Genomic DNA, 19,952 nt, shown 5'->3' with positions numbered 1-19,952 from the left:
TTTAGCAAGAAATTGTGCAGTAGAAAGGAAGGATGGTAAGAAACCAGTATCGCTAGTTAAGCCTTTCGTCAAGTAGGAATGATGTGATGAGAGAAATTAGGAACATCTTTGGTGAATTTCTGTCAGAAGGCGTAGTTTCCTCTCTTGGAGGAGTAGATTTGATAGAGGTGGTCTTGCTTCAAGACACAGGAGCTGCTGTCTCACTGATTAGGAGAGTGTGCCGAACAGGGCAGAAATCAATATGGAAGAAAAAGTCATGTTAGGTGGATTTCCTAAACACTTGTATTCTTTGTCCTTTGTTGAAGTTGAACTTAGAAAGTCAGGTAGTGTCAGGAGAAGTGAAACTTGCAGTTGTTGACAGTTTGCCCGTTGATGGCGTTGACATTATTGTCGGTAATGACTTCGCTTTATCCAAGACTGTGAATCTGTTGTGAGGGACATTCCAGTGTCTGAAATGGTAGTAACTAGGTTGGGTTTAGATACAGACATAGACTACGGTCATAATTTGTTCGTGGATTCGAACGTGAGTGAGTTTGTGGATTCGAACGAGTGTGATATAGGTGGCAAGGTTGATCTTGGCATGAGTGTGGCTGAGAAACCTGACTCTGTTGTTGACAGTGATACCCAAACGGAAGGTGTAGCTGTCGAGGGTAACGTAGTAAATTGTACCGGTATCTAGTACTAGTTACGGTGATGAACTTAGGCGCTAACCTCATGAATAAAGATGAGCTAGTCAAGTTGCCTAACCTGAATTTTTGAATGTGAGCTGGATGATGATCTCGATGATGTGTGTAAGGAACTTTTTGTTTAAAGGATGAAGTTTTGTGTCGTTATGTTCGTCCATGAGTAGTTCCTAGGAAGCTTCGTGAGCTAGTTTTGAAGTTAGCACATGATGACGCAAGGACATTTGGGAGTAAATAAAAACTTTCAAGTCTATTAGTAGGGCGTACTTGTGGCCTCAAATGAGAAGTGACGTGAAGAGGTATGTTTTAAGCTGTCATGAATATCAAATTGCCCGGAAACCGATTCAAGCAATTCCCAGAGTTCCGTTGTGTAATATTCCTTCGGTAGGCGAATCTTTTGAGAATTTATTTATCGATATGATCGGACCTTTTGCCTAGAAGTAAGGGTAGGGAAGATTACATAACTAATCTAGAGTATTATAAAAACGATTTAGGAGATGTTTGGCAACTAGCGAAGGAGAACGGAAGTCAAGGGGAAACTAAAGGGAAACATGATCTTAGAGCAAAAGAGAGAAGTTTGTGTGTAAGAGATAGAGTTTTAGTACTAGTCCAAAAAGAAGGTCCCTCTACCTTATAAGTCGAAGGTCCTTTTTCAGTGTTAGGAGAGGGGAGGGGAAATATACATTATAGAAGTAATATGGGTAAGAGTAGAGCAAAGTCAATGAATGTAAATTTGCTTCAGAATTATAAAGAACGCCCTGTATCTTGACCACCGCCAGTGTTCTATGTGACAGTGTTACTGAGAGAAATTAGTTTGAGAAAACACATGAGAGAAAATAGTTTTGAGAAAACGCAAGAGGTGTTTTAGCATTTCAAAGTTTTAATCAGAGTTCAAAAAAATGGAAAAAATAAGAGGAAAGGATAATGTGATAGCTAATAGAGCCCCTCTAGAGTTTTCAGAATGAATAGCCTAATGACCGTTTTCTATTTTGGCACGAGTGGTTGAGTGAATGTAGAAGTGTAAAGCTTTATGCAGAATTGTTCCCCCCTGCTGTATAATTCTTGTTTTCTCCTTTGGAAAAAAATAAAATCAGTTAATTTATTTTTCCTCTTTTGGGGGGTACGTGTCATGGTAATTGCTGTATAGCAAAGAAAGATAAAGGAAAGGAAAACGCATCTTCAAGAAGTTCGGCAGCAAGGAGGCATTCGCGCATCTGTTGGAGGTGACTGTTCTCATGATGGTTCTAGAAACGCAGAAGTTTAGTGGAACTTGACAGGCGCCGACGTGACGAGAGGAACGCTGCAATTTCTGATGCAATACTTTGTCGAGAAACTTCTAAATCATTCCCGTCGTCTCGGGAGTCTGTGACGTTCGCCGTAGGCCCCGCCCCCAGAATGCCCATATAAATACGACGGACAAAGTAGGAGAAGGCAGATCATCAGTAAGAGCCACAAATCAGATTATCAGTGAGAGATCAGCAGCAGAGATTGTTCAGAGAGAGATAAGAGAAGAAGGAACATACGAAAGATCAGAGAGAAAAGGCGCGCCCGAGAATTGGTCGAATTCTGGTCAAGTCGTCGTCAGGAGTGGACGACCGAGGCATTTCGACGTAGAGCAAGCCTTGAGAGAAGAAAAACTTTCTACTAGAGATTTTGAGGAGTTCCTGCCCTTCGAGTATCAAGAATAGACATTGCCTTCCGCAGTACGGAGTCAGAAGACAGCAAGGAGGCATTCGCGCATCTGTTGGAGGTGACTGTTCTCATGATGGTTCTAGAAACGGCAGGAGTTTGTGGAACTTGACAGGGGCCGACGTGACGAGAGGAACGCCGCGATTTTTTGATTGCAATACTTCATCGAGAAACTTCTAAATCATTCCCGTCATCTCGGGAGTCTGTGATGTTCGCTGTAGGCCCGGCCCCAGAATGCCGATTAAAAACAACGGACGAAGTAGGAGAAGGCAGATCATCAGTAAGAGCCACAGATTAGATTATCAGTGAGGGATCAGCAGCAGAGATCTTCAGAGAGAGGTAAGAGAAGAAGGAACATACGAAGGATCAGAGAGAAAAGGGCACCCGAGAATTGGTCGAATTCTGGTCAATTTGTCGTCGGGAGTGGACAATCGAGGCATTTTGTTTGACGTAGAGCAAGCCTTGAGAGAAGAAACTTTCTACTAGAGAATTCGAGGAGTTCCTGCCCTTCGAGTATCAAGAATAGACATTGCCTTCCGCAGTACGGAGTCAAGAAGACGACTAAAGTTCCACCGTTCTCCTTTGTGAAGCCATCGCTTCGAGTCGCAAAGCTGGCCAGCAAGTATTTGAATTACCTCACTTCTTCCCCAGTTCGCATTGTAAGATTTAGCTTTTTTTATGTAAATAGGAGACCCCATTCTGCATTTATCTTTGTTAGAAGCTTGTAAATAAACCGCTGCTGTGCGAGTGTTTCTTTCTATATTCGTTATCCCCAGTTTCAACTGTTGGTATTGAATACCTTTTTGTTTATAATAATGACCTGAAGCGAACCCTCGAAGCAGACCGTAACTGTCGGCTGATTGTGATTGAACCCACCTCCTAAAATGTTTTTTGTTAATTGGGCTAATTTAGTGTTCAGGTGCTCTCCGGCGGTCCTGGCAACAGTGTTGCCAACAGTGGTACAGGTAACTCAGTAGAAGGGGGTTTACCTGCAGCGTTGGTAGCACTGGCAGTTAAAAAATTACCCAATTACGGGTTAATTCTGTGAGGATATAGTTCGGGCTGGTGAGTGACCAGGGCTAATTCAGGTGTTCAGGTAAGTATTACAATATTAGTTTTATAATGAAAACTTCATTTCACTACCCACTTCTCATATCTTTCTCATCAGTCCATGAAAAGCCTCTAATTCATTCATGATTCACTCCATTGATACTGTAATTCCAACATGCTGTAAATTGTTTCACACAATTTTGTCTTATGAAGTGTGAAAACTTTTGTGGCAGAGATACAATGCAAACTATTACAACAAAGTGGTACTCAAGTGTAAAAGCGGTCCTAAACAACTAGTACATCAGTTACTATAAACTTGGAAGGTTGCCACAAATATATCCAATTGAAATGTGTATTTTATGTACGTACTATTGAATTTATGTATTGTACACTTAACACAGTGCATATGATTTGCTATACATATTTTAAAACTGGCAGTTCTTTAAAGAGTTGCACTCTAAGTGTAATGTAGGCAATGGTACCTCCTTGGCTCCTGTGGTTTTGCTGCATTGCTTACCATAGGGAAGCAACCAGTCAAATAAACTACACTATGCACAACATCTGTACAAGTTCGTATTGGTGCCATATTGTAAGGATTCACATGAAATCAAAGAATGACAATACAAAGTTTACTGTCTGCAGTTTTCCCATTTTTACATAAATTTTTTTTTCAAATAGTATAAAGGTCATTGTTGCTTATGAATGGTTTTCTATCACTGGCTTTGGAAAGTAGTATGGTTCAGTAAGTGCTTACCTTCATTTTCTAAATACTAATTGGTTTTATGCGAAGATGTAATTTTGTAGAAATTAATTTTTTCTTGAAAATTTAATAGACAGCCCACCACTAAACCTCTGAATTCTTGTACCTATTTTGGAATACACTATACAAGAAGTGAAGTGGGTTGCATTAGAAGCTTGAACACTTGTAGGTGCATGTGCTGAAAAGCTAGCTGTCACTGAGCTTCTTTCTGTAAGGAGGCTGTGTCTGGGATTGTTAGTCACATGGTGTAGGCTGAATCATTAAGAAAACTGGACTAATGGGTTTATGCAATAAGTTCCTTTAAAAAACTCAAAATATTTATTGTTATTTGGGACTTGATGTACATTTGTTTTGGTTATAGTACTTAAAATACTGCATGTTCTTTTCTAGTATGATATGTAAAAAATAATGATATCGGCTTTATTAAATAATAATTAAGCGTTGAGATTTTCCAGTTAATTTAGGCTAAAGGTCTTTGGAATTTGTGATAGCTTTTTTCTAAGTTCCTGACATTTTTGCTCAAGTTACCTACATTTTCCTTAGGACATATATCTCTTGTTTTGGATACCTTTACTCATGTTTTAGTAACAGTATTTTATTGCAGATAATTCCCAAATTTAAGGCTGCTATCGTCAAATTCGACATTGCTTATCCATATGGCAAGAAGCATGATGAGTATACAAGATTATCAGCTGCAGGTAGGGGATCGCCTGAGCTTCTGGTAGCAGAAGTAGGAGTCAAGGATTATGGTGATAATGAAAACATGGACCTTGCTGAAAGGTTTGGAGTGGTTAAAGATGATTTTCCTGTCGTGAAGCTATTTGTTGCAGGGAAAGAGGATCCTATAGATTTTGACGGTGAATTCACGAAGAAACTTGAAGATGTTTATCAGGCGTCATTCTGAAATTTATATTGGGCTAGAGGGATGTCTTGAGGTTTTGACCGCATTGCCGATAAGTTCATGGTTTCTGAGAATGTTAAAGAGAGAAAAGAACTGTTGAGAGAGGCAGAAGATGAATGGGACAAGATAAAGAGCCCATCTGACAGGCCAATTGCAGAAATGTATGTCAAAGTTATGAGGAGGGTATTAGAAAAAGGCAATGAATTTATTTCCACAGAAACATCAAGAGTGAATGGTTTGATGGCAGAGAAGCTAACCAAGGAAAAGAAGGATGAAATGCAAGGGAAACTTAATATACTAAAATCCTTTGTGAGAGATGAATTGTGAATAGTATGAGCTTTTCTCAATATGAACTCTTGGTGTTCAGATTCATGACGTGTAGTTTTTAACTGGTGGAAACGTGAATGAGCATTGCTCTTGATATATAGCACAATGTTTCAATTTCAAAGGTTTTTATTACAGTACCTTAAGTATTTTATAGTTATTTATTATTTATTGTGAATGTATTTAATAAATATTGTATCACTTTTAACATCAAATGTAAAAATATAAGGTAGTAAAAACCAAAACCAAATAATAGGTTTTTGAATTTCAGTACCAGATATTTGTCACAAAATCATACATAGACGTGTAGTACAATGTTTGTTCATTATGCACAAAAATGTTGAACTGATTTTTTTTTTTTTTTTTTTTTTTTGCATTATGTACTGAGACCTAAAACAATTAGGTGTTGTGAAAGGTGAATTGTAAAAGGTGATGTGAAAGGTGAACTGTAAAACACTAGATAACTTAAAATAAAATACTGCTGGACATTCATAGTAAAGTACCAAAGATTACTTAGATTTAAGACTATCAATTTATTTTAGAAAGGTTTAAGCAGGTTGTTATTTCCTCAGGCTTTTTTTATATATATCGTATATATATTTAACCAAGTGTTTCATTCAAGGATTTTCATGGTACCAGTGATGTACTGATTTTATTATTGTGGCAAGAATTTGACATTTCCAAATTGTACAAAAGTTGGTAATTTAAAATTCCAGTCTCAAAGTTGGACCAATTGCATTACATGTCTTACCATGTGTCTCAGAATGGTTGATACTGGTGATTGTTATGCAACAGTTTACTATTCACATGGAGTCAAACCACACCCTTACTGTAGACTGTTACTCCGATCAGAAGGGCTGATTGACTTATAATTTACTAAAAACATTGTGCTCTTCCAAGAGCTATCAACTTCTTATTGTTGTATTGTACTCTTTAGAATGTTCTGCCAATTGTTTACTGATAGTTTCTTTTCAAACGGTTCCTTTTTGGGAAATATACAATAACTACACATTGGCAACTAACTCGCAACCAGAACCAGACCTTAGTTGTATTACATACCAGAGTAAGTTAGGAGCGAACCAACTAATTGTTCTGCCTGAAGTGTTATTTAGCTATATCAGAGTAGTGGTTTACAATTAATCTGCATACCTAGAGATTTGTTTATTATAAATTTCTTGTAGATTAAAATCATTGCCCAGCATTGAGGCCCTTTCCATACAAAAAGAACTTCCCTCGGCAGCAATTGGATGCACAAGTATGAGCCGAATTTCAAGTTGAGGAAGATAGGTGAAAAGAAGTGGCTGCTGAACCCTATGGTAGAGCAATGGTGTTGTAAATTCTTAGGTGATTGGCCCTTTTAGTACCGAAGGAATAGGCTTTAGCATGTGAATTACTTTTTTATTCACAGCAAAAATTTATTTTAAAAACCTATGTATTTAATTTTGTTCATACTGTTATCAAAGTTGATGATTATACATTTTCATACATTCAACTTACCTGTCAGATATATACATAGCTATCGACTCCGTCGTCCCCGACAGAAATTCAAATTTCGCGGCACTCGCTACAGGTAGGTCAGGTGATCTACCGCCCTGCTCTGGGTAGCAGGACTAGGAACTATTCCCGTTTTCTAATCAGATTCTCTCTGTCGCCGGTAGTATCAACATTGTTTGTTTACTTCCTCCTGACTGGAATTCTTTTTTCACAACGCTTTTGATCATCTTTCGACTGATTTTTGGTGACGTACTTGGATCGTTGTTTGGCATTCGCTATCATGGACTGGTTTTTGGACTTCGCTTTGGATTTTCGTGAATATGTCTGATTCTAGTGTTAGCTTCAGAGTGTGTGTGAATGAAGGCTGTAAGGTGAGGATTCCGAAAGCTTCGGTAGATCCTCACACTACATGCAGTGGTTGTAGAAAGGTTGAATGCTCAATTGAGAATACGTGTAACGAGTGTGAGAGATTGAGTGCGCAAGAATGGAAGAATCTGACTTCTTACTTGAAGAAGTTTAGAGAAGATAGAGAGAGGAAGGCGGCTTACAAAAGCCGGAAAATGTCTAGTAGTTCTGTAGCTTCTTCTTCTTCTCTTAATTATGCCCATTCTATTTCAGCCCATTCACAAGTTTATCCCTCTGATTCTGCCTCGGAAATAGCGGAACTCAGAGCTTCCCTTCAAAAAATGCAAGAAAAAATGGAAGCATTGGAAGGTAAGAGAAGTGAATGTGGTTTCTCGAGTGATGTTAGTGTCCCCAGTGTAGTGGAGGGGGCGTCTGGTCGTCCCTGCGACGCTCCCAGGCCTAGACCTCTTCCAAGCTCCCTGGCCCAGAGGAGAAGGGAAAGTCGAAAGCCTTACGGGGGTCGTGGGGAATCCCCAACGATCAGGCGTCCCTTCGCAGAATGCGTATACATCTCAGACTGCCAGGGACAGCTATAGAAAAAGCGTCCTTCGTGAGTGCTTTTCATCTTCTAGTTCGCCTTCTCCGAGAAGAAGATGGAAGGAATCGAAGCTTTCACGTCCGCTAAAAAAAGGAACTGGAAAGAACCTGAGCTTAATTCTAGCCCCGAGCGCTTCTCTGAAGAGGAGGGCGCCTTCGGTAATCAAGAAAGCTAGAAAGGATTTAGATCCTTGGAAGGGAAAAGAGACTCGAGCGCCTTCCAGATCTCCTTCTCCTGATTCGAATGAGCCTTCGACCAGGAGAATTTTGATGGATGTACAGGAGCAAATAGCGTCTTTGGTAGGAGTACTTTCTAAAGAGCCTGCTCGTAAAAAGGATGACAGGGGCTTCCGATTAAGAGATCCAAATACCGATCTCCTGTCGGGCGCGACGAACCCTCCAGGGGAGTTCTCGCACAAGCGGCCATCTCTGGGGGGAGCAGTGCGTTAGGCAGGCGAGATGTGGGGAAAGGAAGTAACTCCTACCAAAGTCAGGCGCCAACTAGGAGCCAGGCGCCAAGTAGGCGCAAAGAGCCTGACTTTACTGTAGATCGTTCTAGGCCCAGATCGTCAATCCAAGCAAGCAAGAGCCTACTGGAGAAGAGAGAACTCCTGATAGGAGTATAGCGCCCGCTAAGCGCAATTATACTTGCTATTCGAAAGGCGCAATTCCATGAGCGATACCCTACCAAGGTTCAGGAGTATCGGAACTAGATGCGCCTTCCGTAGGTCAGGAGTAATTCGGGAAGAGATACTCCTGCCAAGCGCCTTGATTACTCTGGCCTCGATACTCCTCCCAGGCGCCAGGAGTATTCTGGACTTTTTACTCCTACCAGGCGCCAGGAGTATTCTAAGCGCGATGCGCCTACCAAGCGCCAGGAGTATTCCGAGCTTAATACTCCTAAACAGGCGCCAGGAGTATTTGGAGCGAGATGCGCCTTCCAGACGGCAGGAGTATTCGAAGAGTGTAACGACTGTCAGGCGCAGGAGTATTCCAAACAGGATACTCCTACCAGGCCTCAGGAGTATTCTCAGCGAGATACTCCTGCTAAACGCCAGGCGCATTCTCCTCGTGAAGAGCTTGACATCCGACAGGAGTCTATCAGGCGTAGAGCAGTGATACGTGACTCGCCTAATGATAAACGTAAGGAGAGAGTTACTCCTAGCCCACTCCTTATAGAAGTGCTTCTTCTTCGGAAAGGAAGAAATCAAGAGAGGAGACAGAGGAGGGAAGGGAGCCTTCTCCTTCCGATCCTATTTATTTAGAGGACGTCTCGGAAGGCGAAGTTACTAACAGAGAAGGGCTTTCGAATTACAAAGTTCTTTTTCTGCTCTCTCTTAGAAGAATATGGAGATGCATTGACTCCAGCCGCTCCTCCTTCTCCTCGCTCTTCTATTTTCAAGTACGAAGGCACACAAGTCTTCGTCTTTCCTGAAAATGAAAACCGGCCATATCCATGAAAAGGGCCTTACAATCTCTGGACTCCTGGATCAAGACTAAGAAGGAGTTAGGAAGGACGATCTTTTGCATGCCTCCCGCTAAACTAAGGGGCAGGAGAGGCATATGGTACGAAACGGGAGAAAACATGGGATTGTCTCTGCCCGTTTCAGCTGAATCCGACTTCTCCAGTCTCGTAGACTCGTCGAGGAGACATGCCTTAAACTCAGCGAAAGCAACATGGGGTCTTTCGGAAATGGACCATCTCCTCAAGGGACTTTTTCATACCTTAGAAGTATTTAACTTCCTAGATTGGTCCGTTGGGGTCATTGCTAAGAAGTCCCATGAAAAAGAAACAAAAACTAAGCCCTGAAACCTTGCATAGCATCCTTACATGCATCGATAAGGCGGTTCAAGATGGATCGGCGGAAGTGTGCTCCCTCTTCGGTGCGGGAATACTGAAGAGAGCGGTTCATAGTGCCTTTCTCACTAAGGCCGTCTCGCCTTCGCAGAGATCCGCTTTGCTGTATGCGCCTCTCTCTGAGCATTTATTTCCTTCACAGTTGGTGAGAGACATTGACCATTCGCTAACTGAGAAAGCCACTCAGGATCTTTTAAGGCAATCCTCAAGGAAGAATAGACCTGTGGCTAGTGAGGAAAAGAAAGCCTCTAAGCCAGCTCAACAACAGCAGCCCTTTCGAGGAGGCTCTCAGGCTAGATCCATCGTCAGAAGGAAATCAACTGAAAAAAGGGGAAGATCTGCCTTCCGTCCCTTTAAGAAGGGAAAATGAGAAATCTTTCCTCCAGACACCTGTAGGAGCCAGGTTACAATTCTTTGCGGGAGCATGGGAAGACATAGGATCCGATCCTTGGTCAATGTCAGTAATCAAGAAGGGTTATTATATCCCTTTCAAGGACAGACCCCCCTTGACACGTCACCGAGGGAACGGTCAGCCAGATACAAGGACCCTGTTCTGATGGATACTCTTCGTCAAATGGTGGAGCAGATGTGGGACAAAAGAGCAATAGAGCTGGTACTGGATCAAAGCTCCCGGGGTTTTACAATCGCTTGTTTCTCGTAGCGAAAGCCTCGGGGGGATGGAGACCGGTACTGGATGTAAGTTCGCTGAACAAATTCGTACAACAACAGAAGTTCAGCATGGAAACGTCTGCCTCAGTACTTGCAGCTCTCCGTCAAGGAGATATGATGGCGTCTCTAGATCTTCAAGACGCATATTTCCACGTCCCGATTCACCATTCGTCGAGGACGTACCTTCGTTCATGTTCGAGGGAAAGGATCTATCAGTTCAGGGCCCTGTGTTTCGGCCTGTCTACGGCTCCCCAAGTCTTCACAGACTTGAATGAAAAATGTGTCAAAACACCTTCACATGAAAGGGATAAACGTCTCCCTATACCTGGACGACTGGCTCATCAGGCCAGGTCTCAAAAGCAGTGTCTGGAGGACCTGTCAACAATCCTGGAATTGACAAAGACATTAGGATTAATCGTGAACCTCGAGAAATCCCAGATGGTCCCCAGCCAGAAACGTAGTCTAATCTGGGGATTCAGATGGATTCTCGGGGTTTTCGAGTATTTCCTTCAAGAGAGAGTAAGGAAAGGCTGTGCCACAGTGTGGAACTTCTTAGAGAAAGAGCGTACTTCAGCGAGGGAATGGTTGAGCCTTCTGGGGACCCTTTCCTCGCTCGAACAGTTCTTTCCTCTAGGAAGACTGCATCTCCGTCCGCTTCAGTACTTCCTGAGAAGCAGTTGGAGTTGGAAGACAGGACAGCTCTCGGACACGTTTCCAATCTCATTAAAAGTAAAGCAACAATTAAGGTGGTGGTTGACCCCCTTGGAAGAAAACAGAGGAGTATCCTTAGAAGTTCGGAACCCAAACCTGACATTGTTCTCAGACGCGTCGGAGACAGGTTGGGGTGCGACTCTAGGGTCCGAAGAAGTGTCAGGCACCTGGTCGGGAGAGCAGGTGTCATGGCACATAAATTGCAAGGAGCTCTTTGCAATTCACCTCGCGTTAAGGAGCTTCGAGCACATAGTCAGAGACAAAGTAATTCAGATAAACTCCGACAATACGACCGCTCTGGCTTATGTCAAGAAACAAGGAGGAACTCACTCTTTCGCCCTATACGAACTGGCAAGAGATCTGCTGATTTGGGCAAATCAAAGGAATGTGGTTCTTCTAACGAGATTTGTTCAAGGGGAGAGGAACGTGAGAGCGGACAGACTGAGCAGGAGGTTCCAGGTCCTTCCTACAGAATGGACCCTCCACTCGGAAGTCTGTCAGACCCTTTGGTATCTTTGGGGGAAACCGCAGATAGATCTATTCGCCACGTTTCTCTCCAAAAAGATACACATTTTGCGCCCTGGTAGAGGATCCCAGGGCTTATGCAATAGACAAGGCGCCTTTCTCCTGGACTGGTCAGGGCTAGACGTGTACGCTTTTCCCCCATTCAAGATTCTGGGGGAAGTAGTCAGAAAGTTTGTGGCCTCGAAGGGAACCAGAATGACTCTGATAGCCCCATATTGGCCATCCCGAATTTGGTTCACGGAGGTGATGGAGTTGACAGTGGACTTCCCCGATCTCTTCCAAACAGGATAGATCTGCTCAAACACCCCACTTCGAGAGGTACCATCAAAATCTAACCCGCTCTTGCTCTGACTGCCTTTCGACTATCGAAAGATTGGTCAGAGCGAGAGGGTTTTCTCACAAGGCGGCAAGCGCAATTGCTAGAGCCCGCAGATCATCCACTAGGCGAGTGTACCAATCGAAGTGGGAAGTTTTCAGAAACTGGTGCAGGTCGAAGAAGCTGTCCTCTTCCATACCTCTGTAACCGAAATTGCGGATTTCCTTCTTTTCCTGAGGGAAAAGTCAGTTTTTTTCTGTACCAACAATTAAAGGATACAGAAGTATGCTTTCGTCAAGTCTTTAGAAACCAGGGGCTTAGACTTGACGAATAATAAAGATTTGCACAATCTCATCTGCTCCTTTGAAACGTCCAAGTCAGTAGAGCCTAGGATTCCAAGCTGGAACTAGATGTGGTTCTGAAATTTCTATCCTCGGAAAAGTTCGAACCACTTCATACGGCTTCATTCCGGGATATCACTAGAAAGTGTATATTTCTTCTATCTCTGGCTACGGCTAAAAGGGTCAGCGAGTTGCACGCCCTTGAGTCACGAGTTGGTTTCAAAGAAGATTCTGCGATTTGTTCATTCCAGACTCTTTTTCTTGCCAAAAACGAAAACCCTTCGAATCCCTGGCCTAGGAGTTTCGAGGTAAAAGGACTTACTAGCCCTAGTAGGCAGAGAAATAGAAAGATCACTTTGTCCAGTTAGAGCACTGAAATTCTATCTGGACAAAAGAAAGCGCGGTTAAGAGGCTCACAACATGGTCTATGGTGCTCGGTGAAAGACCCCAAGAGACCTATGTCTTAAAAATGCTTTGGCCTTCTTTGTTAGAAGTGTAATTACCGAGGCTCATAAGAACTGCCCAGATGACACTTTAATCTATTAAGAGTAAGAGCTCATGAGGTAAGGGCAATCGCGACATCAATTGCGTTCCAGAGAAATAGTCACTTAAAAATATTTTGGACGCAACCTATTGGAGATGCAACTCAGTATTTGCATCTCATTATTTAAAGGATGTGTGAGTAACATATGAGAAAATGTTTTTCTTTAGGTCCGTTTGTGTCAGCACAGACGGTTCTGGGTAAAGGATGAGAGCACCGATCCTTAAATATGTGTACGTAACCCTCTTGTCGGATGTATTCTCGTGTTTCCTGTGCATGGGAGTGTCAGATGTCGCACTGGCGGCCTTCACTTCGCTTCATTAGGAAATCGAGTGACAGCTGACTATTAGAGGGGTACAAAATTTTTTTGATTTTGTATGTATGAGTTTCGAGTTTGTGGTTGTTTGCTAAGAGTTTGGGGATGACTCTTGGCAATCTTAGAACTAACACGGGTTAGGATTGGGTGATCGGGATCGGTTGTGTGCTCCTTAAAGAAGGCGTGTTGTCATATAAGCGGATTAGCACTCCTTGACAAACGCCAGTTAGGCTCTGCCGAGTAAGTGGATAAGACCCCATCGACAGACCAGCAAGAACTCTTGGCCACAGATCACTATCTCGCTAAGGCTCTTGAGATGAAGCAGACTCCTGGGCAGTAGCCACGAAGTCTTCCATCTAATAAGGTAGGAACTTAGGTTTATTTATACCTACAACATATGTTGTTTACCTGTCTAGTCAGTTAGTTAGCTGTCTCTTGCCCTCCACCAAAGGGTGTCAATCAGCTATGTATATATCTGACAGGTAAGTTGAATGTATGAAAATGATATTGTTATGATACAATAAAGTTTCATACATACTTACCTGGCAGATATATACGATTGAAGACCCACCCAGCCTCCCCGCAGGAGACAGGTGGAAGAGAGAATCTGATTAGAAAACGGGAATAGTTCCTAGTCCTGCTACCCAGAGCAGGGCGGTAGATCACCTGACCTACCTGTAGCGAGTGCCGCGAAATTTGAATTTCTGTCGGGGACGACTGAGTCGATAGCTATGTATATATCTGCCAGGTAAGTATGTATGAAACTTTATTGTATCATAACAATATCATTTCTCATTTGTTACAGGTTCAGGTAGGAGTAATATAATCTTTAAGTCTTATTTACTTTATCTTAAATTTGTATAAGTTTGTAAAAAAAAGGAGAAAATTCAGGTAAGTCAAGTGCACTGCTTTTTATGTATCTCAAAGGATTTAAATTTCATTTCACAGTGCTCATGATCTTTAAAGGAAATTGTCAGCCAATTTTCCAGAAAAAGACATTAGCATTGGTTTTATTCTTGTCCTCTGCAAATGGTCTTACATTCATAAATAATAAGTTGAAATATGTGTTGCCTAGTTATCCCCTAAAAGACAATTGTTTTACTATGATTATAGTTTTATGTACAAAACTAAATATTTTTCCTTAAAAGGCCATGTTGTTTATTAGCCAGCAGTTATGTTGGGTATAAAATGTAAGAATGTGGAAATGCATGCTACCATCATATATATTATCAGAGATAAATAAAAAGAAAGCTTTGCTTCCTGTGTTCCACAATTAGATATTTAATGGAAGAAGTAAACATATTTTGTTTGTTAACCGCATATTCTCTGGCCAAAAATATTTTTACTGAGTGGTTAGTACATACAAGTGTGATGAAGATGCAGATGAGGAGGAATGATGAAAGTATAATGAATAAAGTGTTTATCATTATTATGTTTTATTCTTATGATTGTGTAATCAAAGTGCCTCATTATTCATATTTGTGATAAAATTGAGTGTATACTGTGTAGTATAATACAGGTTAGTATTACTGTGTTGATACTGATTTTTATTTCAAGCTCTTCCATATTGCTGTAATTTGTTAATATACAGAAATGTTCTCTGAATGCAACACATTTTTGTTTCTTAGTTCAGTTATGAAGTTAGTAATGCTAAACTGAAATTGGTGGTACAATAGTGCTGGGAAAGGTTTGCAAGAAGTTGTATGGTGACTGGATTCTTGTGTTATTAAGCGTCAGATATTAAATTTAAGTGAGAAATGGTAGAACTTCCATGTGACTGACCAATGTAAGTAGATTTACCATAGAAAATACAAATGTAGACTATGATTTTCCTTTTAGAACATCCGAGTGTCTGTAGTCACTGTGATGTCTTTGATGTTGTTGAACAGTGTTGGTAATGATGTTGTTTGCACTTGTTTCTAGCAGGTTTTTAAATATGCTAGTTTTACAAAGCTGTTTGTAATGACAATTAATTGTACTGAATGGTGTATGGGACTCAATATTTTCTAATCAAGGGGAAACATTTTTCCATCAAGAAAAATGAGGGTTTGCTATAGGGGTTGAGCCAAGGAAAACACTTTATGGTGATTATTAAGGCTGTACCACATTTTTACTTCAATTTTACTATGTTCAAGTCTAGAAGATTGTTTGAAATGGTCATCATTACTTGAATTACAGGGTAGATACAGTTAACACCTATACTGACATTTGATTTAAAATTTTGATGCAGACTACAGTTAAAAAGATTGTATCACGAGGCAGTTTGATTGAGCAATGATCTTCAGTGAATCTTTTCAGATAATATTGATTTAGTTGTTGGATGTGTTGCAGAGTAAATTACATTTTAACAACGTGTTATTGACTGTGATTTATTTAAAGTCCTTATACTGTATTGAAAATTGGTTTTCAGATGAATTCTGATAATAAAAGTCATCATATTTAGAGCATAAATGATGGAATGTACTGCATTTTCAGAAAAGTATAATGAGACTAGTTGTAGTTGAAAGATTGGATGGTTAGGCAGTTCTGTCCTCATAGTAGTTTCGCATTTGTATATGCGGCGCTTGGCTATGTGCCAAAAATTTTATAATCTAATCTAATCTAATTTGTATATGAAAACGTTAGTTATAAAGTATGAAGTATTTAATTGAAATTATTCTTTAGCTAACAATATTGATCTAAAGGGCCTAAAAATATTTTGTAATATTGAAAAACTTTTGTTACCAATCTCGTATCCCTTCCCAGTCTCCTCATAAGATTTTATCTTTTCATATACATGTAGGTCAGCTAATGTATATAGGAAACTGTTAATGGTTTATTTTGGGAGGGATGAAATATTTAAAGTTTTGTTAGCTTTCAGCTGATAGATGATATGATATAAAAATAGTAATGTTCACTTTCCAGATTGGATTCAGTGGTTGTATGTTTTATGTAATTTTAAGTTTATTTCCTCTTTAAGTAGGATGCTTGATGTGGATCATGCAGACTGAATTTAATAAATTTTCTTTGGAAAAATTAACTATTAGAATTGAAAATCAAGTGGCAGGGAACTCTGCACTGATGAAGATAATATAGGATGTTGCTGTGGTAATTTTGATGGTAAGTATAAAGTGAAATATTATGATAACATAAGTAAGGACATTTATGGTCAGCGAGGTTAGCTTGTCAGTTGTGGATATATTAAGTGGCCTGATGTATTGATAGGCCCAATCTTGTCAATAGTAAAAGTATTGGCTGAATTGAAAATGGTTTTTTTTTTATAGACTGCTTTTTTAAGCCATTATAAATTAGGAGCTATCTTCCCAAGCCTATTACATCCATTTGCCCTTATGAGAAACAAAGTCTTCTGTATGATCATAGCTGGTTGATTCTTGGTAGCTTAATTCTTCTTATTGCAGTGCAACCCATATGCAGTAATTTATAATGTGATAGCCACTACATTAATGCATTGTACCATGCTGCCATTTCTCTTGACTTTATGTATCCTTTCCATAAGAGGGAATTTGAAACTATGTAGTATGTAATTTGAACTAAAAATAACCAACTATGCTCTCTTTATCAATAAAAACTGTGGATCTTGCATTTAGATGAAATGAATGTATCCTTACCCTATATAGTAAAGACTGTATAAATGGATGATGTAGTGTGTTTTAACAATAAATTATTGTAATGCATAAAAACAGTACTACTTGAAAAAGTCTACATTAGTGTAACACAGTGGATATTTATAACATGAAAATGAATGGTCTAAGGTTTGTAGTGTACCACTAGGTGATCTGTGTAGAAAGATGATGAACCTTAACACATGCCCGCCCCCCCCCTCCTCCTCAGTGGGCTAGAACTTAATTTGTCTGGCATTATGCAAGAAAAAACAGGGTAATGATTTTTTTTTTTTTTTTTTTAACAGCAGGTTGATCCATACCTTCGAGGCCAGTTCAGAGCACCCAGATGAAGACAGGACCAATGTTGAGTTTCTCTATTTTCGTTTATTTTCCCTTGACAGTTTCCAGCCTACCCATTGTTACTGCCTCATCAAGGAAAATTATGCGATTTGGACCACGCTATGGTTTTAATGCTGGCTGGAGGAGGTTGGCATACCTCTTCGTCTCAGAGATGAAGTGCCAGTTGTGGACGAACAAGAGAAAAATTCTCTGGTCACACTATACCTTTATTACTGGGTCTGATCTTGAAGGAATGGTGACTTTGGGGCTCCTTTGCTAAGGTGGATCTCAGAGGGCAGTTATGAATTTGGAAATGGCAATTCTGTTCCTCCCATTCTATGGCCTCTTTGGATGGGGAGACCCAGCCTTGAATTGAAACCATATAGTCCCGTATGATGAGTAAATTTTTTACATAATGAAGACAAAACAGAGAATAGAACTACAGATAAGCACCAGCAAAGAAATGGTTCAAATATGTCTGTCGTGTGATGCCGTTGATATTTTGTCGTGGAAGTGTGCTCATCAAGTCCAGTAGTGGAAGGAAGAACTTTGCTTTTAGAAATTTGAGTAGGTCTTTGCAGGTGGACCTCATTCCTTGCACTACCTCCAAACTTGTGGAGGTTTAATGTGTCTACTTTAGCTGCTTCTTTATTAGGATTATCCTTATAACATGTTCGCACTAACAGTGAAAGTGTCCTATCTGCCAAACTGAAAACAAAATGCAACTAAGGATAATTTAACATTTACCGCCTACAAAAACAAAGGAGGAACCTAAACTTCCTCACCAGGGTGGCACAGTCACACCAATACTTTATGGTACAAGAACACATCGTTAGTGACGGTCAGTCCATTAACAACTGTTGCTATGCTACAAGGCTAATGCAGTCACTGAGTCACATACAGTGAAATTTGTGGTTGTAACGTGCTTTGTTAATATGTATACGATAAATTTTGTAGCAAAAATCAGTTTTGAAAAATTAGGAAAACTTTGAAACAACATCAATGGAGGATTTTTTGTTCTTTTTCAGCTAATAATGAACTGCTCTCACTCAAAATATGCCAGAGATTTGTAACAGAATAATATGCTGAGCTTCCCAGACATAAAAAGTTTCACACAACAGAAACTTAAATAGTAGTAACATCAATTGAAGTTAATATGAACATTTAGAAAATGTACAAATAAAAATAAAATAATCTGAGTCGGGACTTTAAAACTACCAGTTTAATCTGTAGAATTATTAACTTGAAAAAATAAACTTGTGCTACTTAACTTTAGAACCAGAGACCTTTCCAGTCTGAACAGCCTTAACGATTCCCATTTGAGCTAGGAAAAGTCCCAAGTACTTCTAGAAATTTACATTGTCTTCTAGTCACTCCCTTTGCCTCTCATCATGTTTAATTCCTTCTATTTATGCAAATTGCATTTTAAAATGTTAGAACACTGAATGTGACGTCACAAAAAGAATCTTGCTCTGTAGCTATACACTTGAATCTTCACTAGCATTTTGTGGAGGCTGGAAGTCTGGGTCGGGAAGCTTTCATCCATCTCGCTGTTCACCTGGAATTTAGACCAAAGTGAGACAATCTCAATGCAGTTTTCAAGTAGTTCAGTAAATCGAGATTTGCCATATTCAAAAAGATTGTCTATTTGACACAAATTTTGTCAACAAATGATACAAGGGCGTAACCGTTGTCTCATGGCGTCCCATTAGTGTCAGGGCTGCCACATACTTTTCAGAAAACCCCCAGATTCAGATGGAAAAAACCCAGATTCCTGTACACCCCAGCGTATATATTACTTATTTATATATATAATATATTATATATATATAGATATATATATATATATATATAATATATATAATATATATAACATATATATAAATATATGTACACTTGGTATATAAATAATCAGAAGAACCTTAGGCTTCCAGTAACTAAGGTGATGGATGGAAAAGGCTTAAGCTTGTTTCTAGATCCGGATCGCTCTCAAATTCAGAAACTTCTTGTAGGGTAATTTTATTTGAATCTTGCAGATCTTTCAGACGTTTTTGATACCTTTTATGGCAAATACCGTCCATTACATCTTTTACGAGTTCTGATGTAGGTTTCCAAGTATCACTATTAAGACCACCTCTGGTTTATTGCCTTTTAGCAAGCAGCTTGTCTCGCACTGAATAGGGCTTGAGAAAGTTTGTATTTTTTTATTTGACTAAATTAACTTGAGAGAAAACTCGTTCTACTGAGGCAGAAGAATGTGGCAGTATTGTTAAATTTGTCATAAAGCTTTTCAAATTTGGGAATACCAAAGCCATCTCTTATATTTCTTAATTTGTACCAGAATTCTGGAATTGAATTATAAACTGGAGTTATACCTATCTTTTGAATTTCGGAATGATCTCCATTCGTCGTCAAAGTCATTCAATTCCTTTTCAGGTATAATTGATGGAAAACTAATATCTAATTTGACAAGAGATGTTGGTGAATTTGCAGTATCAAGAGCCAAAGCTGGATCCAAGATGCTTAAATTAGCAATAACGCCATCTTCATGAAGAGGGAACCGTTGCTTAATTTGTCTGGATAATTCCACAAGAAAGTTTGGACAATCTGTTTTGAAAGTTTTCTCTACGTCTACTTGAACACCAAGTGGCTCTTTTCTTAATAAAGCCATTGCTTGCCACCAAGTACAAATCATCAAGATTTGTATAGTACTTTTCATTCATTATGTCAATCTCATTGAGTCTAAAAGATGCCAAGATATTTTCTTTAATGAAACATTTCAAAATATTAGTATATTCAAATGAAACCATTTTATGAAGCACATGCAATCTAAAATGTTCAGATTGAAATTCAGTATTCAGAGAATTTACTTTCTGCAATATATATTCCAA

The 19,952-nt window shown here is 39.8% G+C and overlaps 1 protein-coding gene across 1 annotated transcript; it reads left to right on the top strand.

The window, feature by feature from the left end:
* The first annotated feature begins 580 nt into the window (after nucleotides 1–580).
* On the top strand, nucleotides 581–5,645 carry LOC135215877 (endoplasmic reticulum resident protein 29-like). Its single transcript, XM_064250830.1, is given in 4 exon segments — nucleotides 581–658; nucleotides 4,787–5,046; nucleotides 5,048–5,115; nucleotides 5,118–5,645. Coding segments are annotated over 4 exon segments (699 nt in total). The 3' UTR covers nucleotides 5,411–5,645.
* The last annotated feature ends 14,307 nt before the right edge of the window (nucleotides 5,646–19,952 follow it).

Source organism: Macrobrachium nipponense, chromosome 5 (assembly GCF_015104395.2).
Source record: "Macrobrachium nipponense isolate FS-2020 chromosome 5, ASM1510439v2, whole genome shotgun sequence".
Classification (NCBI taxonomy): Eukaryota; Metazoa; Arthropoda; class Malacostraca; order Decapoda; family Palaemonidae; genus Macrobrachium; species Macrobrachium nipponense.
Note: the sequence above shows the minus strand (reverse complement) of the source record. Positions and strands in the feature narration are given on the sequence as shown.